Source organism: Paramacrobiotus metropolitanus, unplaced genomic scaffold (assembly GCF_019649055.1).
Source record: "Paramacrobiotus metropolitanus isolate TYO unplaced genomic scaffold, Prichtersi_v1.0 Parri_scaffold0000189, whole genome shotgun sequence".
NCBI classification, from domain to species: Eukaryota; Metazoa; Tardigrada; class Eutardigrada; order Parachela; family Macrobiotidae; genus Paramacrobiotus; species Paramacrobiotus metropolitanus.
The window spans coordinates 45,705-72,878 of NW_026570409.1; the positions used below are offsets into that span (position 1 = coordinate 45,705).

The 27,174-nt window shown below is 43.6% G+C and overlaps 2 protein-coding genes across 8 annotated transcripts; both read right to left on the minus strand.

Moving 5' to 3' along the window:
• Window positions 1-1,046: 1,046 nt before the first annotated feature.
• Window positions 1,047-19,389, minus strand: LOC129600686 (uncharacterized). 7 transcript variants are annotated; one of them, XM_055499237.1, is made up of 11 exons: window positions 17,662-17,984; window positions 17,358-17,382; window positions 17,145-17,287; window positions 16,766-16,825; window positions 16,442-16,623; window positions 3,863-4,114; window positions 3,583-3,754; window positions 3,460-3,511; window positions 2,725-3,158; window positions 2,550-2,646; window positions 1,047-2,357 (listed from the first exon to the last, which is right to left on the minus strand). In XM_055499237.1, the coding sequence occupies exons 6-11, from the start codon at window positions 3,958-3,960 to the stop codon at window positions 1,324-1,326; spliced, it is 1,887 nt and encodes a 628-aa protein (XP_055355212.1). In that variant the 5' UTR covers window positions 3,961-4,114; window positions 16,442-16,623; window positions 16,766-16,825; window positions 17,145-17,287; window positions 17,358-17,382; window positions 17,662-17,984; the 3' UTR covers window positions 1,047-1,323. The 7 variants fall into 7 exon arrangements, with proteins under 7 accessions (XP_055355212.1, XP_055355213.1, XP_055355211.1 ...); XM_055499238.1 differs by having other exon boundaries at window positions 3,863-4,236; XM_055499236.1 differs by lacking the exons at window positions 16,442-16,623; window positions 16,766-16,825; window positions 17,145-17,287; window positions 17,358-17,382; window positions 17,662-17,984 and adding exons at window positions 5,990-6,106; window positions 6,169-6,352 and having other exon boundaries at window positions 3,863-5,921.
• Window positions 6,594-7,989, minus strand: LOC129600691 (uncharacterized). Its single transcript, XM_055499248.1, has 3 exons — window positions 7,831-7,989; window positions 7,443-7,774; window positions 6,594-7,379 (listed from the first exon to the last, which is right to left on the minus strand). Exons 1-3 carry the CDS (start codon window positions 7,923-7,925, stop codon window positions 6,679-6,681), a joined length of 1,128 nt encoding a protein of 375 aa, XP_055355223.1. The 5' UTR covers window positions 7,926-7,989; the 3' UTR covers window positions 6,594-6,678.
• Window positions 19,390-27,174: the final 7,785 nt, after the last annotated feature.

Genomic DNA, 27,174 nt, shown 5'->3' on the forward strand with positions numbered 1-27,174 from the left:
CGAAAAGCTTGCCCTTCCGGCCTTTCTGGCCTCTGCTTATTCGGTGGCTCCATTAACATCGGAAATTATCGAGTTCCAACCACAGATCTACTGTCGTGATGCTGCTGCAGAATGGCAAGTAACCCAACAAGACCTCCCACCATGACGCGCGACCGGTCCAGAAGGTATGGGACAATCCTATTGTCCAAAACACCGTTGAACGATTACGAACGGCAGCTGGGAACGACATCTCCGAACAGGCAAGATTGAACGGTGTTAGCACGAAAGAAAACGGCGCATGGTTGGTGCGCTCGGCTGCCTCCCTTGGCAACCTCCTTACAGACTCAGCAGTACGAATCGCCGCTGGTTTACGGCTTGGAGCACCGATCATCACCCCACACCGCTGTGTATGCGGTGAGTGGGCGGATGCCCGCGGTTACCACGGCTTAGCTGCAAGAAAAACCGCGGACGAATCCTACGCATAAATGCCTGAACGCCATTGTGAAGCGCAGCCTCGCATCGGCCGGCTTTGAAAGCGAACTAGAGCCACAAGGTATCTTCCCTACAGACAGCAAGCGCCCAGACGGCGTTACCTTGACACCATGGGAGAGGACGGATGTTGGCATGGGACGCAACGTGCGTCAATACAATGGCCATATCGCACATCGTCGCGACATCCGCACGAGCGGGAGCAGCAGCAGCACAGGCCGAGCAGGGCAAGATCGAGAAATATCGCGATATCGGCCAGGACTACCTATTCCGTGCTCTGGGCTTTGAGACGCTCGGACCACCCGGACCGGAAGCTGTCCGAACAATAACGGAATTCGGACAGAAAATACGTCAGGAAACCGGCGAAAAACGAGCCACGGAATATCTTCGCCAACGGATCAGTATCGAAATACAGCGAGGAAATGCTGCATCGATCATGGGGACGGCGCCGATGGGAGCGAATTTAGACCAAATTTTCTCTGTGATTAGGCCGCCGCTGTCGATTGATGCTTGATGAGTGATAGTTTCCGAAGCTTTTGTTAAAAGTGCTCGTGTTGTAATTTGTAATAGAAATTTAACATCGTGACACTGCATAGAACTAATTACAAGAATAAAGTACGAAACTTGTAAAAAAAAAAAAAAAAAAAATTAATGTCACCATCCAATACAACTCGCAACATAAGCTATACTTGTACTGCAGATACTGAATGTAGCTTACACTTGGGAATAAACGAAACAAATAAATAACTAAGCTAGAAAACCGACAACAAAAGATACCCAGTACGCAGACACATCTGGAAGTATTGCACACTTGTCCATGTATGGCTGAACGAGGGCCTGGTGATGAATTACAGTCTATGTTCGCCAGTACTGCCAGTGGACAAAATGGGTGCGCGGCAGCCCGTGCAGCTCACTGTCCCTCCCGCGCAGCATGCGGTTAGCCGGCAATGCCTGCCTTTCCAAACGAGTGCGGTAATCCTCTTCCCAGAAGCCCTTCAGCCGCGGGAAGAAGTCATTCAAATCGACCGTCAAGGGCCGTGACGATCCGTCGGGATACTGCAGCTGCAGCGCCAACTGCACCGGCTGCGTGTTATTATTATTATTATTATTATTATTAGTCGCGTCCACGTGGTGCTTGGCGACCAGGTCAATGTCGAAGACGCGTCGGAGATCCTCCCGCGACATGGCCTGGACGTCGTCATTGCACAGCCGGACACCGTCGGCCTCCAGACCCCGTGACCTTTCGGTCCCCGCGGCCGCCCGCTCCCGGTGGCTGGCGCGCGGGTCCGCGACGCGGCGGAAGAGGTACAGCGTCGCCCAGAAGGCGTCGTCGTCCTTTGTCCGGGGACAGATGTCGACGGCGATGCAGTACTGGACTTTGGTGCTCGGTCCGAGGATGTCGACGATCTGGATGAGCATCTGCAGCAGCGATTCGTGCCGGTAGCACACGCGGCCGGCGATGGCTTCCTGGGGATTCGCAGGTTTCTTCTCGTCGAAGACGGGGACCAAAGGGTCGGCTAGCACGTCGCACACCAGTGGGTACACGGTGCCGCCGCCCAGGCGGGCAGCCACGTTCAGCGGCACAAAACACAGCATTAGCATCTTGTTATAAGCGGGATTGTTCAGCGCGAACAGCAAGGAACTCCACAACTCTCCGACCGTGCCGCCGTAGACCACACTGCCCATGCGGGCCATCGCGTACACCCAGTTGTAGTGAACCATCACGCGGCCGGTGCCGCGGTAGTTGTCCGTGAAATATTCCCAGTCGGAAGCGGGATAATCCGTGTACTGGCCGATGACGAAATTCACGTCGGGATCGAAAAGACCGCTGCCGATCAGCGCCGCCACCTCGTCCAGCTCGCGGATCAGGGCCGGCGTCGCACTGATTTCTGAGAAAAAAATACCGGAGTAACTGATTAATATTAAGTAATTTCATGACATACTCTGTATTAATTTTGTTACTATTCTGAAATGTTCTACTCTTTTCTATACAGTAATTTTGTGTAATCTGTTTCTTAGTTTTTAATAGTATGATTAGTATTTGTAGTGTTTGCTATACTGGTACTATTATATGTGCTGACCTAAAGTCTCGAAGAATTCCCCCTGCAGACCGGCAAGCAGACGCGTTGCCACCGATATCGACAAACCCAGCGTCGACAGGAAGTCGGACCCGGCAGACTGCAACACACACGCATCACGCTAATCAAGCCAAGCATGATTGTGCAGTGCACGACGAATCTACTGGGTAGTGCTTACGAAATCCCGCGTCTGCATCCGATCCAACAGCGGGGTGAGGATAGCATCCAACTCCGTGTGCAGCTGCTGCGGAAGGATGTGCGTCAGGAAACGCTGCAGGATGCCCGCCGCGTCCACCACGACTCGCTCCGCCTCGTCGCGGCAACACTGCAGCCCGTCTCTCCCCGTTGCTGACAGTTCCCCGGGGGCGGTCAGCGTGGCCGACAGGACCTTGATGCGGGAACGCTGGTCCAGCAGAATCAGCTGGCACACCGACGCCAACTGCACGCGCTGCCGCGGCGACAGCTCGTCCGCCTGCTGGCTGAACTGCCGCAGAGCGTCGCGCACTGCGGCGTCGGCCGTTGTCGTCGTTTCACTTTGCAGTGTCCACATAAATTCGTCCATCGGTCCAAACTCGGCGGTCTGATGGGCGGCGTCATATTCCGCAGTGCTTTCTACAATATGCGCACCAAACGTTCAAAGGGAAGCAACTACCCTAGGTTTTGCGATCGCGCACTGGAGATCATTGGTTATTTGGCAGGCTAGAGTCTCGTTCGTTATCGGAATCAACCAGACTACAAAGTCGGAGAAGGACTGCAAAATTGTGCCGCGATTCAAGAATCAGGTTAGCTGAATTAGCAAACAGGGCGTTACCGCAGCATATCCAATGCGCATACAGCGCCAGGCTCCAGCACTGCGTTCGAACAGACATACACTGGTTGGCGCACAATGCGTTCAACTAGCGTCAACACCAACCTGTTTCGGGCGGCAGGAGACGGTGCAGTTTGGCTTTCAACTCGTCCACTTTCTACAAAAAAGTTACTGTGGTAGTCATAATACCTAGTGACTGAAATGTACTCGTGATTCCCAATAAAATACCTCCAAGATTTGGACCGAATCAGCTATAGTTGTGTGGAGTGGGGAGGCGGCACCCTGGCCAGCCATTCCGCGGACGCTACCACCACGGGGCGTCAACTGAGCCAGACGCCCTGGGCAGGCGACGTGCGGAGGAATGCCACTGCCCAGGCTGGGCCAGCGTTCTGTCCAATTACTGCAAGCCAACGTCAGTCAATACTCATTAACAGGGTCTCTAGCAGACAAAATATTTTGATCTCCGCAGTGATTTCTGTAAAGACGGACGCTGAGGAAGCTAGCGTACCTGTGGGCAGCCGTGCAGCGACGGTAAACACGACTGCTACGACCCATCGACCCGATGATGCGCGCCCCGAGGGCGGCCCTCCTGCACGCGGGCAGCATCTGCTGGCCGTTGGCGATGTGGACCTGCTGGTCTCTCCCACCTGAATCTGCGCGATACAAGTCACGCAGTAGGCTCCAGTGGTTCTTCACATGGTATAAATGAAGTTAGTCAGCAGCTCCATACAGATGGAAGATGCAGGTTGTCGAAAGCAAGCTGCAAGATGCAAAGCCCACCTTTGTACAGTAATACGCAGGTAGTTTAGATCAAGCACTGCCCGTCACTGGGCCGCCCAGAGCATACGAAACCAACGTCCACGGCTAGCGACAAATTCCCCACTAGAAAAATTAACTATCAACTTGTTCCCTCCGAAACATAGAATCAGTTTATTTTAGAGCGTGCTCTGGAAACTGCAAGGTACGATGCTGGGCACTGGCAGCTGCACCAACCGCCACGCTGCAGGAGCATAAGTAGCAGCAGAAAACGCCACTGACAACTGTTCCTGCCTGAGCATTGAACAAACAGCAAATGACAACTTTTACTGGGTAAAAGCTAACAATATAACCAAGAGGTGCATTCGCGCGACGCTAATTCACAGATTTTGTTTCAAAACTTCAAAGATTTCAACGCGCATCAATAATGGTGTTGAGTCAACAGCCGCCAGAGAGCACATGCAGCATGCTGATGGGCAAAATAAAAGTAATGTATCTGTAAGCCCTTCTTCGATGCGGTGCGCCATGGATAATGTCAGTCACCGTGGCAACCGCCCGTAGCTTTCGACGTTAGTATAATTATTGTTCTTTTTTTTACAGTTTGATAGTTTCGTTCGGTTCCAGCTTCCATGTGATAAATGTGACTTGTGATAAATATATGAGACGACTTGAGACAGATCGTTTAATATATTTTTTACGCAACAATTATTAAATTGTCTATTGCCGAAACCAGCACTTATTGGCTAACAAAGCTAAACGTTAAAGAACTCCCACGCAACGCGCTCCAGAAAAAGAACATTTTTAACGAAATAAAAAGGGTCCAATTAAACTACTTTAACCACCTAACATTTCGGGCAAATTCCAGCATATCGGCGCTAGATTCATGGTTTTAGAAAGCATCTAAATCTAGTGAAACCAGCAATATAACCGCTAGCTATTGGAGTCCTATAAAGTATAAGCGGTGTAAAATTAGTTAATTATATCAGTAGTAATGCGATACTGTATAAGTAGATATGACTCATCAATTATTTAAAAATGGCGGCGCTTACGTCATAAACTGGAGTTGGGAGCTACACCTTCCAGCTGTAATTTCCGGTTGGACTTTATAACTATAGTTCCTAGATCTACTTTATGAATCAGTAAGTTTGTACACTGCATATACTTTACAACTGTAGATACAGTGCAATTTACATGGAACGTATGGGTCTGCGCCTTTATTCATACCTCTTTAATTAGAGTTACGCTGCGATGTTTAATGCAACTTTTCTATTGAGGTAACTATTAAAGAAACAATGTTCAAAGAAAACAAACACAATACCCAAACATAGTCTTGCTAAGATGGCTCGCATTGTGTGCAAAAAGAACTTCTGTGAGGCAGCAATAGGCTCCTGCATTGTCATGATGCTGATTCTAATAATATTGCTGGAAGCATTTTTTGGAATTAGCCATAATATTAAAACTATTATTAACAACTGTACGGTACTGGAAATTGAAGGCCTATTCTCCGGAAACATCACCCCAGGGACGAGTATGAAATTCGGTGTCGACAATTCGACGTTTTGAGTAGGTAAGTCTGAAGCGCTTATTCATTTCCGTAGACAGAACCTCCAACTTGCGCTTATTTCGCGTGATGTTGAACGGATAATTAACCATAATATCGTTTGGTTCATCTGGCGGTGCAAGGCTTTCCAGTAGCAATTCCTTCAAACTTTCCAGATTCAGCTGTTTTCTGGCCTGCCGCGTTAACGTAAATCCCTTCACTTTTCTTGTTTCGTGACCAGTGTTGGTACGATAAGCGTAGCTTTTAGGCCCTATAAAGAAAAGTAATACACACGTATAGTACTCAGGAATAATTAATTATTGGTAGTTAATGGTGTACCAAGCGCCACAAATTCTTCTATGTGCTCGTTAGGTTCCAGCGATGATGACAAGTCGCCAAGACAAGTTCCCGTTGGTGGGTCAGGCAGTTCGTTTTTGTGAACATAGAAAATGCTATCTGCGAACCAAAACCCTATGAATAAAGAAGGCAAAAACAAAATCACTATTATTACTGCATACCGGTATCATGATATAGTAGGCGGTCCCCAACCATCTCCATAAATTTGAGGAGATGCAATCGTGCATAAGCAGTAGTGAAAGCCGCAATGACAACATTGGTTTTCTTATTCGTTACTATATAATCCTTCTTCAAACGGTATTGTACGGCCATGACTTCATCCGTAACCAAGTCGAATCCAGCAACTTCGTAATTATTTGAAAATAAAAGTCATGAAAGACCTCTTTCTTCTCCACCATTGCCGTGTTGAACGGTCTTCCTGCTGCCCAAACTTTCCCCAAAAAAAAAACAATTCATCCATAGTTAATTAATTAAGTCGGGTTTGGCAGCTTCACGATTCTTACCAAAACTACTATTCAACATAGAGCTTGCAAAGCGCTCTGAGCATCATTTTAGCAATATTATCTTTATCCAGCTGAATATTTTCTTTAACAAGGAATTCTTTAACATAAAGTCTTTCTCCTCGTTTGTGTGACAGTTTGAAGGATAGCCAGACGCTTCAGTTTTCAACTTCAAAAACAAGTCAATGTACTCCCTGAATAGATATTGCATTTGCTCGGGTAGTGCCACGCAGAATAAATTTTATCGATGCGGTAGGCAACTTCTAACGCTCGATGAATTTCCGGTGTACACCACGTTCCTTCCAGAGCCCTATCGTCATCCTCATGATCACAGGGAGAGTTAACACGCTCTTTCACGCACCTCGCGCATAACGGGAATGTTAGCTTATCCGTTCGGTAGGGCAGCACTGGAAGGAATAAAGACGGTGGTGGAATAATGCGACATTTTACCACTGCAAATATTTCTTCCACTGGTGGAAAGTCGTTAATAATAACAACCGACGGTCCAACGGGGTAGGGCAAATTTTTGTTGATGTATGGATATTCGCTAATAACGTCAAGTGAATAAATTTTCTCCCCTGGTCCGCATTTATGGTAAAGCTTTATTGCATTTGTTCGACCACCAGTAAAGGCATCCCGCGGATGCAACGGCTCCATTACGTTGGCGAGCTCAGTTAGCTTTCGAAACTCAAAGTCAGATGCTAATTTCATGTCGTAATCGTGCTCCCAAATCGATACAATCGTGTATCCCAGAGTTTTTATTGCATCAAAGCGCAAAAAAGTCGCTTTCTGAACCTCTTCCATTGGTTTACCAAGAAACGGGTGCATTGTGCTTTTCGTGGTACAGTCGCTGCAGCCGTGCCACATACATCCTAGAGACAGAAATATTTTGTCGGTAAATGTCAAAGAATTAAACGTATTATCCTGTGACAGACCTAAAAATTCGTAAACTGTTTTGGTTTCTGAATGGAAGCCATCAACGGTCCAGTGCCCGATTCGAAATTCTCTTTCCAGTTTTGTATCGTTATCCAGTTCTATCGATCGTAGCCACCGTTCTGCTTTTACAGATGATTTCTTTCCCTGTCCTGGTGGACCGATTAAAGCAATTTGGCTCTTCTTCAGCATTCGCGCTCCCCAAAAATAATTGCACATTCCAGGGGTTGTAAGGCCAGAAGCAAATGGACATAATCCACCAGATGCTTGTTGGAAAAGAATTCGAAATTTTTCACATGCTTGTTGTAGTACGAGAACGTCCTGGGAACAGTACCTGTGAAACAGTTGCATATAGCGAGTGTATTATTAATAAGAAAAGCTCGGACATACTTGATGAAATGTGCATTAAAATCAAACTGATTGTGATGACGACGTCGTTCCTTGCGAAACCATTTTATGAAACGTTTCCGCTCACATCTTTTCATGGATTGGTAACCGTAGTCATGCCGATCTGGCCAAGGGATGATCTTGTTCCAATTTTCGGGTTTATTCAGCTTGTGTGGAAAATCTCCTTTAGTTTCTTTACAAACCAAACGCCTTCGCGAAATTCCTTAGTGACGATGGCACGTAGTTCATGGAATCTCGAAATTTTATTTTGAGTTTACTGAAATCCATTTGCATAATTTTACTACCATTAAAAAATCAGTGGGTGTGGAATAACACCATTTTTTTACTAAAGAGTTTAACAGGAAAAACCCGTCGAACCCTGAAATACAAACCACATCAATCAGTTATGAATGAGCTGCTGCTGCTGTTGATTTCGATATTTTTTACCTTTAAATTATGCGCAATAAAAGTGTATCCCCGAAAACGTTCGCTGAAAATGAAATCCCCAAGAGCATTTGCGATGTCGCCATTAATGTTTCCATCCTAAGGGAGCACAAACTTCTCATCTTTCGTGGCGATGACTGCTAGATTCACTCGGAATTCACCTGTGTCATCTTGGTAGGTTTCGAGGTCGAAGTATGCAAATTTTTCGTTTAGATGTTTCGCTTTCTCGTTATCCGTAAGTTCGATGGGCTGCATATAGCAGACATGGCTTTCTTCCGGCATGTGAAAGAGTGAACAGATTGCGCAGTACACTTCACCACAACGATGTTGCTGATCGTCAATATCCAGTTCGATTTCCGGTTCGTCTTCGTCGTCATCGCAGTTGTCAGCATCTCTTCTGTTATCTCGAGGTGCGTCGTAATTTGTCCGCATTCGACGTTTTACAAGAGAAACGAAAAATTTGCATATTTCACATACAAAAAACTTTGAACAGATGGGACTGGTTCCAGACTTGTGCGTTTCAAAACACTCCTGGCCATAAAAGTCGCGATTACATTCCGAACAAGGTATTTTTGAATCTTTTTGCATCTTGCACGCTGCAGACAGACATTGGTGACATTTAAACTCACACCGGTGGTCTTCTCGATGATTGTAGCCTTTCATGTAACGGTAACAGTAGTAGTGATGCTCGAAGTAAGCCGGCAAAGATGTCACAACATCAAAATGCCGGTCATGATGGAGCAGCATAATCCGCTTCTCAGCATAAGCGCCACAGTAGACAACTGAGTTTCCGTGATCGACAGATACTACAATAATCTGATAATTTGGCAGAACTTCTTCAAACCGAGGAACGTCTTCCAGGCTGTATTCTCTATTTGGCAACCGGGCAGCCCGCAGCAATTCTCTGGTTTTTTCATCCTGCAGTTTCTTGGTTCGGTAGAGCTTTGTATAAAATTCTTTATCGCCATCCGCATGCGCTTTAGCGACCACAATTGCTCTAGCCATACATAAACTGTCCGAGTTTCGAATCTGGGTGATGCACCGTTTTTTGTCCAAAATTTGCCGCAACAACTGGGAGACGTTCTTTCTCCATGAGCCAAATGGTGTATCTGTATGCTGCACTGACAGTTCAAAAGACTCGTCCAATAAAAACGCTTGATTTGAATTCAAAATTCTTTTGATTGTCGTCATCCATCGCTTGATAGTCAACTGATCGCGTTGAATAGGTGGCATCCAAATAGGGTACTGCAGTGCCGCCTGGTATATGCGAATTCTCACCAAGTTGTGCGCAGGTATTTTGGAAATCACCGTTTCAAGGATATCTTTCAACAACAGAGTTATGGTCTTTACTGCGTACTTGAACGATAAATTTTCAAGGCCGTTTATCTGACACTTATAAGTCTCAAATAAAACTGAAAACTTTTGCGAATATTTGGCTCCGGTTTTTTCCAACTCATAATGTTCTTTAATATCATACAAATCTGGATCAAGCTCTCCTAAACGCTGCGCAGGTACACCAGCCGGAGCTGCAGAATAATTATGATCAAGAAGCGCGTAGTTATGATTAAAGAGAGCACTATCTGCAAATTCAGTTTCCGCATCGGTCTCAAGGGCAGTTGACGGTATTGACGGATCAGGAATTTGTGTCATGGTGTAGAAAAACAACCTGATGGAAGTACTTTGCTATTCGCAGAAATCCAGCCTCATATAAGCAGCTTATTTATATGTGTAAGCAAAATTCCGTACAGCATTTTATAGTTACATCGGCCAACAAAATTTAATGACTCATTCGATGAAACGTGCTGGATGCGATAATATTCGCAACACGTTTTTATTAGGCGCAATCAGCGTTCGAGGAGGAAACACAGCGCCACAGCGGATGCAACATCTATTTTCTTGGTCATCTGCAATAATATAGACCACCTCGAAATCTTTGTAAAATAGCGAGATATATATTAACGCATACCCCAGTAAGAATTCTGATCTGGTCTTTTGCTGCGGCAGTGTCGTTGCAGTCGATGGGTAGCTCTTTCTTCAGGAATCGGCATTCGGCAAAGCAGGCATTTCGTACGGCTTTTTAAATAGTAGTCCAGCATCCAATTAGAGTACGATTGCGCTTTGTTAGGACTGTAGCACTTGTCGTTACTTAGAGCAGCAAAACGCGGACAGCCAAGTGTATCAAGATTAATGACATCAGATTTGAGCAGTTGTTGAAGAATGAGACACTTTTGTCCCCCTTTTGCATAGAAAACGACAACGGCAGGATCATCAACATAGCGGAGATAATTTTTAAACGCTCGATTTAACTGATGTTCTAACTCTGAGAAAGCTTTATCGAACACAGCATCATTATCCGAAGAACAAATGCCAAATTTATTAACAATGTAATTGTTTGGCGCTAGCGCAAAAGTGGTATAATAAAGGCAATAAAAATTCGACAGAACTTATTGCAAGTGACGTAATAATTGGCTTCCCATGAAGCGTATACCACTTAATGTCTACAACAATATGGTAAACCATTCTTTGAACAAAACAGAATCAGAAATCGGTAGTTTCCGCTGCGTAATGAGATGAAAAAACTGTTATATTTGTAAGTTACGCACTGACAAAATATTTTATATATATAGCATCAAAACGGATGCAGCGCAACGTCACGCTGTGGTGGCAAAATACTTTGGTGCACAGCAAATTATTTTTTACTTCTATACAAACAGTACGTGAAAAAACTGGCGTTGGTGACGTGACTTTATTGCATTAACTGGCGGAAAACAGACTGTGTAAGCATAGAGTTATCACGGACTACAGTTTTCAAACTGAAATAATAATTAACATAAGCACAAACCATTCGATCATTCGAAGATTTGCTACTGGTAAATAAATGAATAAGAGAAGTAAACGACTCGCCGGAGCATCGTTTTAAAATAAAAAAGCAGCAGTACTGTCCACACGGTACTCCATTCCATTTGTAAACGATGCGCTTGCGAAATAACTCTGCCATCGTTCTTGCAAAAATTTTCAATGTGGCGGCCGTAGTAATATGGTTCATGTCCGTAGGAGTCAAAATATTCCAATTGTCCTGGTACAGCCTGGTAGAACGCCAGCCAATGCGAGCCAGGTTTTGCAGCTTCGTCAGTATTGACAACACATGCCCATGGCAGTTTGGCTGGAAGCGAAGATGGTAACATGTTCGCAGCAAATACACCAATGAAAGCGTCTCGTGTCACCGCGCTTGAACGTAATACATGGCTGATTTCAGCGGTGTCCATTGTAGTGCCAGTCTGTATACAACAACAGCAACGTTAAAAATATTCTTTTTTGATTTTGTCCTGTAAGGTACGGGCGACCGAGAGCGCGAAGCGCTCCGGTCGCCCATTATACTACATCCGTCACGATTCACTTGAGCGTCGTCAGAGGCCGACAGCGCCCACCCCGCTTGCGCCCCTGAAGCGTACCGCTCAAAGCAACAACACTTTTGTGCAAAATCTTACACACTCACTTACGTTGTGCTTTTTATGCAGTAAAATCCGCAATCAACTGGCGATGTGAATTAACTTCAATGATATTATCCCACACCACCATTTTGTGCACACGTTCTTCTGTCCGCACAAAATCCGCGAGAGTGGCTGGAACGGAAAGAAATCCGAATCAACCTGCATAGCTGGTACGCTTCCTTCCAGAATAAAAGCCATTTTAAAATGCGTCCTCAAATTCTCTCGGGGGAATCCGTTTAAGCCGTTTCAATCGTATGGAATGTCTCTTGATCTTCTTCGTTTTCTTGTGCTGCTGCTTGAGCCGCTTGATGCCTCCTTGCTGTTGAGTTTGCGATGTGAGTGCTTCCGAAATTTTTTCTCCTACTTTCCTGGACGTCTCATTAAGAACTGTTGTCGCTGCGTCGCGTAGGTGAAACCTTGCTGCTTCCATAGCTGCTCTAGCATGTGGCGCGGCAGCTTTAATAACCGGAGCCGCAAAATGCGCTAATTTACTGAGCATTGCGCGCAGAAAATTGGGCAGCATAAAACCACTCCCATTTTGCATTAAACTTCTGCGATACCGTGTCATGACGGCTCCATACCCGTGCTGACTACCGGCACCCGTGGCGGTCCCGGCAAATAAATCCAGATAGAACGATGGTGACGGTTAAAAGAGGATAACGGGCATTTTTTAGCGATAGTAATACTGAATGGGCCGAAAGTGCAGCTTTACCATTGATTTTCCAATCTGAAAAATTGCCGGTTCTCCCAGATCAGTTGCAATGTTGATGTCGATTGTGTCCAGCCGATCGTATAAAACAGGTAGATAATGTGGATCCTCGAACCTTTCCGAAACAATTTCGAAGCGCGGAACACTTGCTTTAATGGGGAAAGCGCGCAAAAGTTGCATAGTTTCATCACCCACAATATTGTAGTCACACTTGTTGCAGTACACAAAAATTGATTGGTTCCCAATGTGCATGTTCACAGGTTTATCCGCCGTCATTAGTACAGAAGTTTCCAAGAGCTGCAGCTCTGCCAATGCCTTTAACTGGTCGGACAGCGTGGTACTTGCGGAAGCAAAATTCGTTTTTTCCATCAAAAAATTTTCATACTGTTCGGAATGTGCTGCAGAAAATCGTCGTTCTTTGAATCCCAGTATACGGGATAGATGCAAAGATGAAGGAGGAAAATCCAGAAAAACCCGCACGCTAGGAAACTTTACTTTGAGCTTGGGTTCAGTTTTTAATAATTCGAATTGGAAAGCCTGTTTTTCCACTGCAGAATCGCCGAACGGCTTTAACCGCGGCACTTTACCGTTGATAAAATCAATGATATCACTTTTCTCATAGATTCCTGCAGGTACTGTAATTGTGTCGCGATCCATTACGAAAACACCGTTGCTATCCATGGATGTAATTTGGTTTACGTGCAATGTTTGGGGGCTGGGTAAATTGTACATTGAATTAGGATACTGTATTTCCACCAATGCCATTTCCCATTGTCCCGGTAGTGATAAAACACTCTTTAGCTTTGTTGTCCATTCAGCTGCATTATTCTTTGGAAACTGCTGCATACAGGCATCAGATGGAAGCGTGACATAGAAGCTGTTATGAGTCATTTCTCACACGACTGAGTTCGGCTTCGTAATATTTTCCGCGAATTAAGTCCCCGTCTTCATCCACTAATACATAAAGCGGCTCTGGTTGTTGTGGTAGCACTTGATGTATTTTGTAAATTTCCTCCTTAAATGTTGACTCGTATCCTTTTTCAGAAAGTGTTTTGTCGATGGCTACTCGTACTGTGTCACCCACGCCGTACTTTGGTTTTTTCTGTTTTCCCATTAATAATTCTGCATATAATTGATTGAATATTTGCAGAGAATTAGACTGGCTAACATCATTGGGGGTGACTTTATGCGAAGAATGGATTGCGTTGTTGTAACTCTTAACCAAATCACTCAAAACGTCCCAGTACACTTTAGACTGTCGGTGTCGAAATAATTGCCATATACGTTTCTTTAGATTACGTATGCCATTCTCAGCTAAGGATGCTTTGATTGCTTTATTTTCAGACGAGAACAGGAAAACCTTTTGGGCCGTCAAAAAATTCTTAACATCCTTATTGTAAAATTCAAGACCTTTGTTGCTTTGCAATTTAATAGGTACGCCAAGTTCTGCAAAGACCTTTTCCAAACCAAGTTTAACTTCGGTACCGCTTTTATTCTTTAGTAGTTGACAGCTTACTTTCTTGCTGAAGACGTCGATCACAAACAGTATCCAACGGTACCCCTTGTTCTGTTTCGCATATTTTGACATGTCTGCCAGATCGGCTTGATATTGCTCCGCTAGGTTTGAGACAACTACGGGGTTTCTTTTGAACTTTTTTCGTCGAGATTTGTGGACTGTATATGGATCCAGATGTTCTAGCTGCTCCTGCGTCTGTTGGTAGCTTGTTGCTGGTAGATAGTGGTTGCGAAACTTTTGAATCCCCGTAAAGCTGCCCGGGTGTTGGGGGTTCAGATACGCTTGTCGCAACAGTAGATTGGCCATCGTCTTCGTCGTTGCTGCTGCTTGATCCATCGCAACAGCTAGATGTGCAATTCAAGTCATACCTTCTCCCAAAGACAAAGAGAACACATCCACCACTCATTTGTTATTGACAGTCATCCAGTTGAACTGGGATTTAGTTCTTGAGCCGATGGGACCTTCGACTTGTAAAGTTTTTTCATCAAATACTTCTCGCTTTGCACGTTTGCGTTTCGCCGGCGGGGCAGGTGGAATAGGAGGGAAAGCATCTAACATACGATCAGGCATATTAGGGGGTACCCATGGCTTCTTTAATAGTTGTACTGGAATCGGTGGCACAGATGCTGGTGGTGGAATAACCATTTGGTCAGGACCGAACGCCGATTCCTTCAGCGCCAAAAAACGAGCCGAATTTCTTGATAACAATTCTGCCTTTTCCCACACGCTCAGGGCATTCCTTGAAATGATTTCTTTCACCAAGTCATCAAGTCTTACAATATCTACAGCTTCAGTAGGCTGCTGTTGTAATTGAACATCCGTTGCAATGCGACCAGCCGTGTCGCTGGCAAGTTTCTTCGTTTCGCTCACCGGGATAATATAATGCACTTCTGGTTTCATTCTAGTAAAGCAGTTCCCAAAACAGCTGCCAATACAGGTAGAACCGCAGGTAAGAATCCTCCGCGCTGTAATAATATTTCCCTCTTGCTTCGTAAAGGATATTTTTTGAGGGCAATCAGCTTTAATGGTCGACTCCAACGTTGACACACCTTAAGCTGATCGGCGGTCAGAGGCACTGAATTCTTCACCAAATTTAAACAAATTTCTTCAAAGCAGCGAAGTTGTCGTTTCGAAATATTTTCCAAAAGAAAACGACGCTGCCTGGGTTTCAGCGATCGCAGGGTAAGGAGAAACGGAGCAAAGTCTTTTAAAATCTGATCACACATTCTTGGGCTAGTTTGTCGTTTGTGGATCGATGTAAATTTTTGTCAACTCTCCCGGTAATATTGCTGAACGAATCCTTAAATAGGCAGGGGTGTCCGGTTTCATATCCAAAATGAGAAGTTGAAATGGTTCCTGACCGATTTCCTCGTAAGCTCCGCTAAGATGTTTTAAACCAGTCTGCCTTTCGAGAATCTTGATTTGGTTCACATCACGATTATTTTTGAACAGGATAAGATATTGCGCATTAAGATGAACGTCTCGCATAGCAGACCCTTGTTTATATAGGTTATTGAATAATAGAAATACACAAAGCCGTTTATGGTGTACTTTTTGAGTGAAAAGTTTAGATAAATGCTCATTCTTTGCCAAACCGCTTGCCACGTCATCCATTATCAACAAAATATTTTGTTTACCATCAAAATAATTTTCATCCTCCACAATTTGCTGAATATTTTTTGTCAGTTCAATCCCAGGGATTTTTCGCTGAAGCATTTCGTATGCTGGCTGCATTTCTCCGTACACCAAAATAATTCGTCCAAATGGTTGGTCAAATAATTTATCGCGCTCCATAATTAATTTTGACACATACGTGGTTTTCCCCGAAGTCGTTGGCCCCACAACAAGAACTGAAGCAGGCAATCGGAATCTCAAATCAGCTGTCGTGCGCGGATACCTATTAAAGGACTCCATTTCCAAAGGGAGGAGTTATTACTAGCGTACCGGCAGCAGAATGGAGAATTCAAAGCGGAGGGTTGTCTTGGATATTGATTGGTTTATCGCTGGCTCCCAACGGCTTATAAAACAGCTGGCATTTTGTGATTGCCAAACCAGTGTTAGCAGGTGCTACACATTCACCATTCCATCCCACTTTAATCATTACCGCGTTGAATTTAGGAGCCAATCGCGCCACTCGCACGGACTTGTCTGGCATAATCGTGGAGATTATTTATACTTAGACATTGCTAGTGCCATTCAGGATATGCTAGAGCTTATTGGTGAACGACCTGCGCGTCTAACGTTTTTTGCCAAAGGATTAGAAAAGCTAAAGATTTTGGAAAATTATTTGCCTGAAGTGTTTAATCTTGAAGACATTGGGTGCCCGAAGTTTAAGGAGCTTACTTCATTACCACAAACAACGCTTGCGAAAGCGGAGACGTTTGCAAATTGGCTGAATGGCGAAGATAACTAACGTTATTGCAACTGCTGACCTTGGCTGCGCAATTGACTTACCCAGCTTATACGAGCGCGCTCCGCTTTCTCATTATGCACCACATAAATATTCCGGGCTTCTTCTCCGTTCCATTCGTCCGCAGAAATCGCACTGCCAGGTGTACCGCAACGGCAAGATCACAGTTAATGGTGCAAAGTCCATCAATGATGCTCTCGCGTTATTGCATCATTATTGCCGGAAACTGCAAAAATATGGCTATCAAAAAGCATCGGTAAAGAATCCACGAATTGTTAACATTGTCGCCACTTTTAATTTTGGGAAATTTCTTAGTTTACAAAAATTATACAACTCAATAAGAGCAAAAGTCGATGCCATGTTTGAACCTGAATTATTCCCGGCCATGCGAGTCCGGCTTCAAGGTTGTACGGCGATGATTTTCCATTCTGGAAAAATTAATTTATTAGGTGCAAAAGATGCTGATACTCTTCAAACTGCTGAAAACGAATTGCGATTGTTATTAGAAAATGTACTACAGCAATAAATAAAATTACCAAAAAGTGATCGTTGCAGATTTCTGTTGCGTGGCATTAGTAAACAGTAGTTGTTAATTTAGTAATAAACGTAAAAACGTTTACCCTTTAAAGTATGTGATACATACTACATATACAGTGCAGTACAGTACAGTACATTGCTCATTAATTAAACTAATTACAATTCAGTACGAAATGTATTTTTGGTTATAAAAGCATTGAGTGAACATACGAGCATATAGTAATAAATACTCCGATGTAGAAAACTGCAAAATCAGCAAATTGCACAGACCGTTGACAAGGTGGAAAAAGTCTTTGAGAAGTTCAGGCCAACTTTTTCCACCCGCGCCCCCGTTGCTTGTAGCATCCCCGAAACTATTTGCACATAAAAAATATAGCATGTGTTACAACGCAATATGAAATAAAAAACATTTGCTTCACTTACTTCGTGTGCAAGAAATCCATCAATTCTGCAATTAGTGGAGTATTTGTTAATAGAAATGCGACATTAGCTCTAGTGGAAAAAAATTTGCGGCGACCCTGGCGGACTTTTTTCAGTTGATCTGCACGCACGCAAAAGCATGTACGCAAATAACTGTAAAACTTGATTACACAGTACAGTCATAATGTATAGTAGTAAAGAAAATAGTATTCTATCGTACCTGTTAGTTTTCATTTATATATGTATAAATAAGTTGCGAATAGAGCAAATAGTTATATCCACTGAAAAGTAATTATATGTCACTTACTATACGTTAAAAGGCTTTAGCGAGCTAGACGCAGTGATGTGCAAGTCCTTCCATGATGTAGAAGTATGTAAACAACTGGTCGAATAGAGCATTAAAACTGTATAATGCACTGTGTAATCATAAAGTGCATTGCGCACATGTACAGTCCAGATTTATATGCCAGGCAGTGTGCACTCCCGATAATCAATTAATACTCATGGTAATGTAGAAGATAATTATGTGTAACATAAATGCAGGATAACTAGTAACTACTACGGTGATAAACAATTAAGCAGCAAAGACGCGTATGCTGTGCAGCAACATTGCTGACGAGCCATTTGAGCTTATGTGTTGGTGCCGCTCCACGCGGGAAAAGAATGTAAACAATGTGTGTTTGAATGTACTGTATATGTGTAATATACTGCGTACCATCTTATACAGTATACATGTACACTGTTGAAATGACTCGTATGCTGGAGTTGGGAACTATAGTAATAAAGTCCAACAGGGAATTACAGCTGGAAGGTATAGCTCCCAACTCCAATTTATTACGTAAGTGCCGCCATTTTTAAATAATTGATGAGTCATATCTACTTATACAGTATCGCATTACTACCTATATCGAAGAAAATCCAAGGGAAAATTCCGAGCTGCATGATCGACAAACTTTTTGTTTTGACTTGTAGCTGATAATCTGAGATGGACCGTTCCCTCCAGATTATGTAATAAAGGTGTCTTTATTTACCTGAGGTACAGCGTATTATTCAATAACTGAAAACATCACAATTTTTACAGCATCAAAATTTCATTAAACTTTTCTGCTCCTAAATTAAATGTAACAAAAGATAGCGCCAACCTCTCCAGCAGCGGAGACACACACAACAGGAAAACTGAACAAAACGAACCGGGCATGCAGAAAGCCGCAGCAGCCCGTTAAATAGCCGGAAGTGTATACTGCTGTCGACTTGAACACTAAAGTACGTTGCAAGCACCCAATCTGATCAGTTTTAGCGTCCCGTTACTTGTGTTACAAATTTAATAGTATATCTCCAGTATTGATCAAGCTGATGAAATCAGCGCTAATAAGCCAATAAAATATTTGTCCAGTGTCGGTGCGCTGCACTCTAAATGTAAGGTGCACTGATACCTTAGCAGTTCCAAGTTTCCAGCCGGCATTTGACAGAAAAACAGCCACTGCGATAATGTGAATAACGATCAAAAACTACTAGGTAGGAAAATCAGCAGTGCGCAGAAAAACTGGATTTGTATGACAGCTGACAAGAAACGATAAGAAGAGGAATGGATTTGTTCCCCAACCGCGTCAAGAAAACCTTGGCATCATAACATAAAGGGACGCACCGGTCAGGATGAATTAGGCAGAAAAAGGAATTGAATACGGCGTCGTACGCGATCTGTTGGCAGCCCACCGAGACGCTTTCATGGCATGTGCTTACTACGCACCAATCACGCCATGAACGGATGCTGGTACGCTGCAGCCGGCAACAGTGTTTCTTCCTTTTCGAATCACCGCTGCCGACATTCTACAGCTGCACGGCACAGGCCGTCGATGAAAACACATCCATTGCCGGATAAAAGGGGATTTCCAAAGGTCACGGACCCAATTACTGTCGGCCTTACGCAGTAGGCTGTGCCTGGCCTAATTGACAGGTTTTCAAAAATCGACTAAGAAGCGTTTAGGAAAGAAGCGTGATAATTATCATACTATATGCAAAAATACGCTGAACTGTACACTGAACTGTAACTCGGCAAAATAGCTACTGGTTCGTTCTGCTGTCTGATGAGGGCCCTTCGGTAACCGTTTAGTTAGGCGCGCGATAATATCAGCGCTAAGCCTTCCGCATCGACCTCTGGACATTGAGCTTCAGTACTTTACATATCACCTTCCCTGGAGTTTTCTTTACCGTGCTGTTTTCTTTGTATTTTTATTAATGCGAGTATGTTTTACGTACAGGTTTTCGTACAGCTTTTTCGACGTTTTTCAAATTGCAGACACTTTTCACGATATCGTTGGATCATGCTTGTGATGTATGTAGCGGCAGTGTACACTTTATTAATACAACTGCTCGCTACCGAGCCAACCAGCCAACTGATCGCTAAACAAGGCGACAACAATGGACAATAGGTACGCCGTTGCTACGGCACATTAGCCATAGCCACAGGACAACAATTCACGAGATACTTTGCACTCGTACGTCGCTGTACCAATACGTACAGTCATACACTACACTCGCCCCTTACTTCTGAAAATCAGAAGTACATACAATCATGCACTCATGCAGTACACATTACACAGTGGTTACCAACAATGCTTCATTCAATGTACAGCAACATTATGCAACTCTTATACATTGTCAATACACTCATTACACTGTCTTACGTCCTAGCAACCAACAGGAACTTTCACATTCGGTTCGTCATTTTCCTGGGTCCTCCTTCACTGTAGGTACGCCAAGGTCATCGAACCATTCAATGGACTACGCCCTTCTTCTGGCTTCATGTCCAAGCACTCTTTCCTTTCACTTCTGGAGGTTTCGTTCTCGCAGGCCTGCCGTCCTCCTCAGGCTACCTGTCAGAACTTCACCTTCACTTTCATTCCATACCGTATGGACTACGCCCTTCGGCCAATGCCTTCGCGCTCCATATCCGGTGACCTTCATTCTTCTCTCCGGTGAGCTTCTTTCTCGCTCCTCCTTCTTTTACATCCACGGGCTGGATGGAGTTGTAGTCTTCGTGGGCTCTCTTTCCGTCTCCCTCTCGCTTGTGGTCTTAGGACCAATACACTCCCCACATGCGCTTTGAGTACGTTAATAGACAACATCCTAGTCACGCCATTGTGATGTATGTAGCGGCAGTGTATACTTTATTAATACAACTGCTCGCTACCGAGCCAACCAGCCAACTGATCGCTAAACAAGGCGACAACAATGGACAATAGGTACGCCGTTGCTACGGCACATTAGCCATAGCCACAGGACAACAATTCACGAGATACTTTGCACTCGTACGTCGCTGTACCAATACGTACAGTCATACACTACAATGCTCGTACAACTCGATAATGTTTTATCAATCTCGTGTACAAGCTTGTATAAAAACAATAATTACCACGCAATCAATTCTGAAAAGGCTTCGGTATGCGGAAAAACGCGGAGACTTCCGGTCTCTGGTGTCCAGCAGGACGCGCCAATCCAAATACAGTGGTGCTATGCCAAGTTCGGACAGTTGCAAAAAATAAATTTAAAAGTATTCCCATACCTCATTATGTGTCTCCTGTGTCAGTTACATTGATCAGATTGACCTTTCGGATGGGTTTTGCATGGTGGCTAGCACTGGCTGCATCAGTAAAATGACAATCACCACCTTCCCGTTTCACACACTCGTTTTTGGCATGTTGCCTTGTTTCATGGCATTTTTTAACCAGATGATTGGTATACATGGGCGTGAGAACCAATTAAATGTGCGCAACTTCTCATTGGGGAATTGCGCCCGTTTTATGAAAAAATTCCAGAAAGTTATTGCGCATCTAGGTGTAACGAAACGACGTACCACTTTCATTATGGAATATGGACCGATCTGCTCAGATTATGCAAGTTTACACGTTAACGCGTACTGGCCTGAAGATCGTTGTTACACCGAACCAGCAACGTTTCCAACTGCTTATGACATCTTAAAACAAATTTTCAAATTTTGAAAATTATTTTAAGATTTGGAAAAAATTATGGAAACCGGGTTGGGTGAGGCTGATGTGCGGTTTTCCTCAAAATCTGATGATCGTTAACGATGAGATCTTTTATACGCCGGAATTCTTAAACCTTTGCAATTTCCTCTCCGAGTAACAGTCATAACTACCGATCCGGACGATGATCTAGTTTTTCCGGCATACATACCAAAAACAAAATTCTGTAAAATTATTTTTGGCTTCTGGGCGGTGAGCCAGGATCCATTCGGTTTCTTAAATGGCCAGCAAAGAATTATAACAGGACATACCCAATAATTTCGTCCGGCCCGTACATGCTTCAGGTGCCGGCCTGGTCCGATGGATGGGATCGGCCACCTTCCGTACGCTCGCACCAAACCTTTCCGTACGTCTTATCCGAATATAAAAGAAATGGTCGAACACGACCGACGGCCTGCAGATGAATGACCATGATGGTTCTTCTTGAAGATTTCCTTGTTTTATTTGACCACAACACTTTTTTTAAAAGTTGCGTTCTGATGTTTTTCATGGCCCTGGCGGGTGACGTCCAGAAAAGCTGGCCAACTGCCAGCGTTTTGGCGCTCGCACTCTGCATGCTTGCTATCGTCGTCGCAAACCTACTCGTCCTATGAGGCAGAGCATAATTTCCTGGAATGCAGATTTCACTGAAGCCCACGTCTTTGGTAAGCAGCTGTGAAGAGTTGCTAGGCCATACATATACATACAGTGTCAGATAGCGTAAGGCTACTGATGGTTTATGGTGGTAGTGACCTTAACTGACCGACAACTACAGACACGACGCTAACCCAATCGTTCTGCTAACGTTGACCTTTAAATAAACTCATTCAGACTAACAGTGCAACAACATCCAGGACAAGAAGACATTCCAGAGTATTCTGGTAAAACACGGATACAGACGTCCACGATTTTTTTTCGAATTTTAAAATGGATTTTAAAATTTTTGAAATTCATTTCAAAATTTTAAAAACATGCCAGAACAGTGGATCGGTGTAAGAACGCTCTTCGTGGTATTGCGCATTTACGTGCAAAATTTGAAAGCGATCGGTCCATAATGAGACTTTTGGTACACCTGAATGCCTTTAAGCTTTCGGGAATTTTCGAGCAGCCATAACTCCCGACCCGGATGTTGCGCGCAAAAACGGAATGCACGCCTACGTATACAAATCTTTTGGCTACAAATACCATAAAGCAATGCAAAAAAGTGTTTGGGAGTGCGCGACAGCGAAGTTCCCGTGGATGGACACGAATTTGATGCTATGTACCGGGCCAAATCCCTTTATAACAAACCAGTGGATCATATCACCAATAAGGCCATCGCACCCACCTTTGGATACTGAGTTGGTGACCTTTATCTTATGTAGATATATAAGCTGGTGTGGTCGAGCAACCGACATTAATTTGATGCAGTACTCCAGAAGCATTCTGCATTTTGATCAAACAGCGTGTGATAATTATCATTCTGGTGTCTGTGCATCATACACTCAAGTGCAGCTGCGAAATCTAAGGCAATAAAACGAACTACACGGAATAAAGTGGCACTTTATTCCATGTAGTTGGCAGTTTTTGTATGGGTACAGCGTCGCACACTGCAGCAGTGTTCTTGGTTGATCTTACCTAGAGAGTCGTATTACATTGTATGAGCCGCTTTTGTACGACGTATTTGTGCTGGAAGTGCACGGAGCAGCTGAAGATAGTCGAATGTGCTGGGGAAGTGCATCAGGCGCTCAGAAGGCCTCGACTTCCTTCGCCGTCAACCTTCACTGGATCTGATTGGTGGCAGATCGGAAAACGCTGCACCAGGAAGCTGCTACGCCACCGACTTGCTGGACGCGGTGGCGGCTGTTAACATCCCAGAGGTCATCGTCCCTGTGCTGTATTGAGTGCGGCTAATTGGTAACTGCACTGCGAAAAAAGATGTTTGACTGCGTCCAGTTGCCGACACCTCAGGTTACCGGTTACATAATGAGATATTTGCAATCTGTGGAGTTGATAGCACATATGAATGCCTGTTCTGTCGCTCCAAGACTTAATATGCCGCCAAAATTTAACTGAGTTATTGCGACACGACGTAGAAATATCTCGCAATCGAATATTTTCGTAACTACCAATTAACGATTGAGCTATTTTTGAAAGTTTTTTCCAGCGCAATTTTAACGTTATCGTTTCAGACGCACTTTGGTTAGTATTCATTGCTTGACGATATTTTGTAAATGTTTGATCACTTTTACGAATAGCTCTGCGGACATTCATTGGGTAAGACTTATGGCCCACTATATGCACGGTTTAACAAAGGCAAAATGCTGTTCCGCTATTGTCAAGAAAATATCTTCAAATTTTTCTGCACGCTCATTCACATTTAAAGTTCGAAAACAATCTGCCCAATCAACTGAACTAATTGAGTTATTGAATGGCAAAACATTTTCAGCTGAAATTTTCCACTGTTTAGGTACATACGGAAAGTACTTCCTAAACTTAGCTGAGACTTTTCTGCCGATGCAAATGGAATCCTCTAAGAAGCCAAAACGATGGTGACCTTATTTAAACAAGCCTTATCTGACACTCCCGTGAACCATTATGTCCTGCCCCTTCCACCAGCAAAATGTCTTATGCTGGACTGACCGCCAAACATCTGCCATCATTCCGAACGCATCCACCACCACCACCACCACCACCACTATTACAGCGTAGGAATGTCATTTTGCTGAAGCCAAAGGATGCACCTGTCGACAACCGTAATCGCGAAAGTGCCAAAGAAATGACGGAATTTGCTGATGCCCTGACGACGTCTGTTCCAAATGGAGCCCAGAGTGCTAATATTACGCAGATACGCCCGCACCGTGGTAAGTCTGTCTTGATTGAGTTTGAGAGTGAAGAAGATCTGAAGAAAGGGGCCGATCTTATTAGTCAACATTCAGAAAAACTTGGCGTGATTGTGAAATTATTGACCCCGCGTAGAAAGCGTATGATTGTACGAAGAGTGCCTATCGATATGTCGAATGATCATTTCCTTGAGCAGTTGAAAGTGAAGAATCTGTGCGAAAATAGCTGCTTGAAATTCGTAACGAGGCTTCCGATAACAAAACCGATCGTGCGACTTATGGATAGTAATTGATGTCGATGAAGAGACTCAGCGAACGTTAATCGCGAAGAAGTATGTTCTGTTAGGATGGAGTTCAAGTCTTTTATGAACTGGGACTTATTCTTGGCGTGAACGATCTTCTCAACGAACTTAGTAATTTTCGCAGCGGCATTCAGAAAGACAGGAAGAGGCAAATTTTCATCAATCAAAATAGATTCATCGTGAATTTCCCCGACTTTCGCCATGTTGGGGAAAGGTCACAAGCAGCGATGTTGCTGTTATTCAACCCGGATGTACGGTAAAAAGCAAGCGATAATAATATATCCGTCTCCGAGGCTGTTGAAAGCAAGACACTTCACTGGTACCGGTACACTTCACTTTATGAAGACTTCCGGGAGATAATAATTGAAAAAATCTGGTTTATTCGACGGTACTTCGGTTTGATTTTATCGAAAGATGTGAAACCGAGCCCATTTTTTTAAGTTAATTCGATAAAAATTCAGTAATTTTTAATATGTTATTCGTTGACCCACGCAACAGGGTTTTAAAGTGTGCTCCAATGTCACCTTGAACTCATGTCTGTACCGGTACCGGCATCCGAGCGATGGTCCCATGGCAGACATTTTTATGCGTGTGCGGCCCTTTTGGAACATGCTGAGTTTAATGGTGGAATCGCTTTTTCAATTTGCCTAGCGGTATTTCCAGCTACGTTCCACGGGGCGGCCGATCATAATATAGATCTACAACTATATTTGTACTGCAGTTAGTAAACAGTATATATTTCCTTCACTTCCTTGATAAATTAATTAATAAATACAGTATAATAAACAATAAACTGATCTAATTTTTGCTTTGCTGTATTTAAATTACTTAATTGTTTTTATTAAAATGATGCACGAGGTGTTGGCAGATACTAGTAGTCAAAGTTAAATCATTTCCTGACTGCCATCCCGCCATCCCGTCTCGCTGAACCAATCGGTATGAATCTAAAACGGGATTTTTATGGAGTTACACAACTGAACATTGGTTGAACGCTAAATCCCGTAGTACACTATTTCAGCACATAATACACTTCATTAAGCCTCCTCCGATGCAGAATGTTTCCTGAACGCAAGCCGCATTACCTCGCATTAAAGCAATACTGATTCTCTGCTTCAGATTCTCTTGGGTCCTTTCAAAAGCGTCTTACCGAGTATAGAGACCTTACATTTAGCAAAACTAGAAACAGAAACAAATTACACGGGGAATAAAAAGAAGTAATAAGGGATTTAAAAAAAATGTTGTGGAAATCTTAATAAAAATCAACATTTTTCTCGGTCAAACAGCCTGTTCATTTTTCGCTGTTAATATCGATGATTTATGATTTGTCACTGATATAATAATCTCGGCGAATATTCAAATTATGACAAAGTAGTATTGTTAGTAGTGTTTTCCGTGTGATTTTGACGCTTTCCAAAACCCAGTATTCAACGCCCTTTTCCGTTCAGCTACAAAAAATTTTTAAATATTACACTAACCCTTCGCAAGCAGAACAACATACGCTACAGAATTCTCTTGCTGCTAATGATGGTCAGTGCATATCGAAACGCGTTAGTCCGCGTTTTTCTTAGGCTTCTTAGGTTTCTTAGGGTTCTTAGGTTTCTTAGGGTTCTTAGGTTTCTTAGGGTTCTTAGGTTTCTTAGGTGTCTTGATTGGCTTAGGTTTCTCGGGTTTCTTAGGTTTCTTAGGTTTCTTAGGTTTCTTAGGTTTCTTAGGTTTCTTAAGGTTTCTTAGGTTTCTCGGGTTTGTCACGCCAGCAAAATGTCGTCAGCAAGTTATCGGTGTTCATAAAAAGTCGTTCAGCGATTTGTCATTTCGACAAACTGTCAGGTCATCATTTCATCGGTCAGCAAGAAGTCTAGAAATTCCGACGTTGATTTTGAGGCTTTATTTACGAAGCACAATTCAAGTGACTTATAGACGACTTCCACTGGACTAAACCAGTAGACCATTTAGCATTTGGAAGCTTGACGCTTATACAGCCACATTCTGGTAAACACCCACATTAAGAAACGTCTGGAAACTTTCAAGGCCTTAGATCACTCAATAAGAACATTAAAACGCTATTACAATAGATACGAGGACATCTGGGTGCTGTGAACATACCCTGCACGATTAGGCTGCGATGAACAGCTGGTTAGCCGTAGCTCGCAACGCTACTGATATCACAGTCTGAATGCAAACGGCTATAAATTTAGCCGGCTGTTCATCGCAGCCTAATCGTGCAGGGTATGTTCACAGCACCCAAATGTCCTCGTACAGAGAAGATTGGAAATCTGTGGATTCAGGTCATACCAACTTATGCCCACTTATGGAACCAAATGATATTTTCTCAGTTCTCTTTGTGACTAATGATCTTGTTTACACCAGGCTGTATCTTAAAACAGCTCACATGGGCATGTGTGGCTTGTCACACTTCTAAAACCTTTTTTCTTTTACGCTGTAGCCAAATGATTTATGACACTCTGTAGCCAAATGATTTATAGACATAGGCGTGAAATCTGTTTCGCGCGCATCATCCGGTTGCGAAGTTGTAAAGGTGACAAAACTTAAAAAAGTTTTAAGTACAGGGGTGCCGCGCCAAGTTCGTTTTAAAAATCACTTTAGGTCACCCACCAACAAATTACAAGTTATCGAATTTTTCTATTATTACTGTGTGTGTCTTGCATCTTTTTCA

Excerpts from the sequence above, each read along its gene's own strand:
- LOC129600686 (XM_055499242.1), bottom strand. The coding sequence starts at position 3,960 with ATGCTGCCCGCGTGCAGGAGGGCCGCCCTCGGGGCGCGCATCATCGGG. Across the intron at positions 3,755-3,862 it reads CGCTGCACGGCTGCCCACAG|TAATTGGACAGAACGCTGGC; the intron begins GTACGCTAGCTT and ends GTTGGCTTGCAG. Across the intron at positions 2,358-2,549 it reads GGAATTCTTCGAGACTTTAG|AAATCAGTGCGACGCCGGCC; the intron begins GTCAGCACATAT and ends TTTTTTTCTCAG.
- LOC129600691 (XM_055499248.1), bottom strand. The coding sequence starts at position 7,925 with ATGAAAAGATGTGAGCGGAAACGTTTCATAAAATGGTTTCGCAAGGAA. Across the intron at positions 7,775-7,830 it reads TTTAATGCACATTTCATCAA|GTACTGTTCCCAGGACGTTC; the intron begins GTATGTCCGAGC and ends ACTGTTTCACAG. Across the intron at positions 7,380-7,442 it reads AACAGTTTACGAATTTTTAG|GATGTATGTGGCACGGCTGC; the intron begins GTCTGTCACAGG and ends TTCTGTCTCTAG.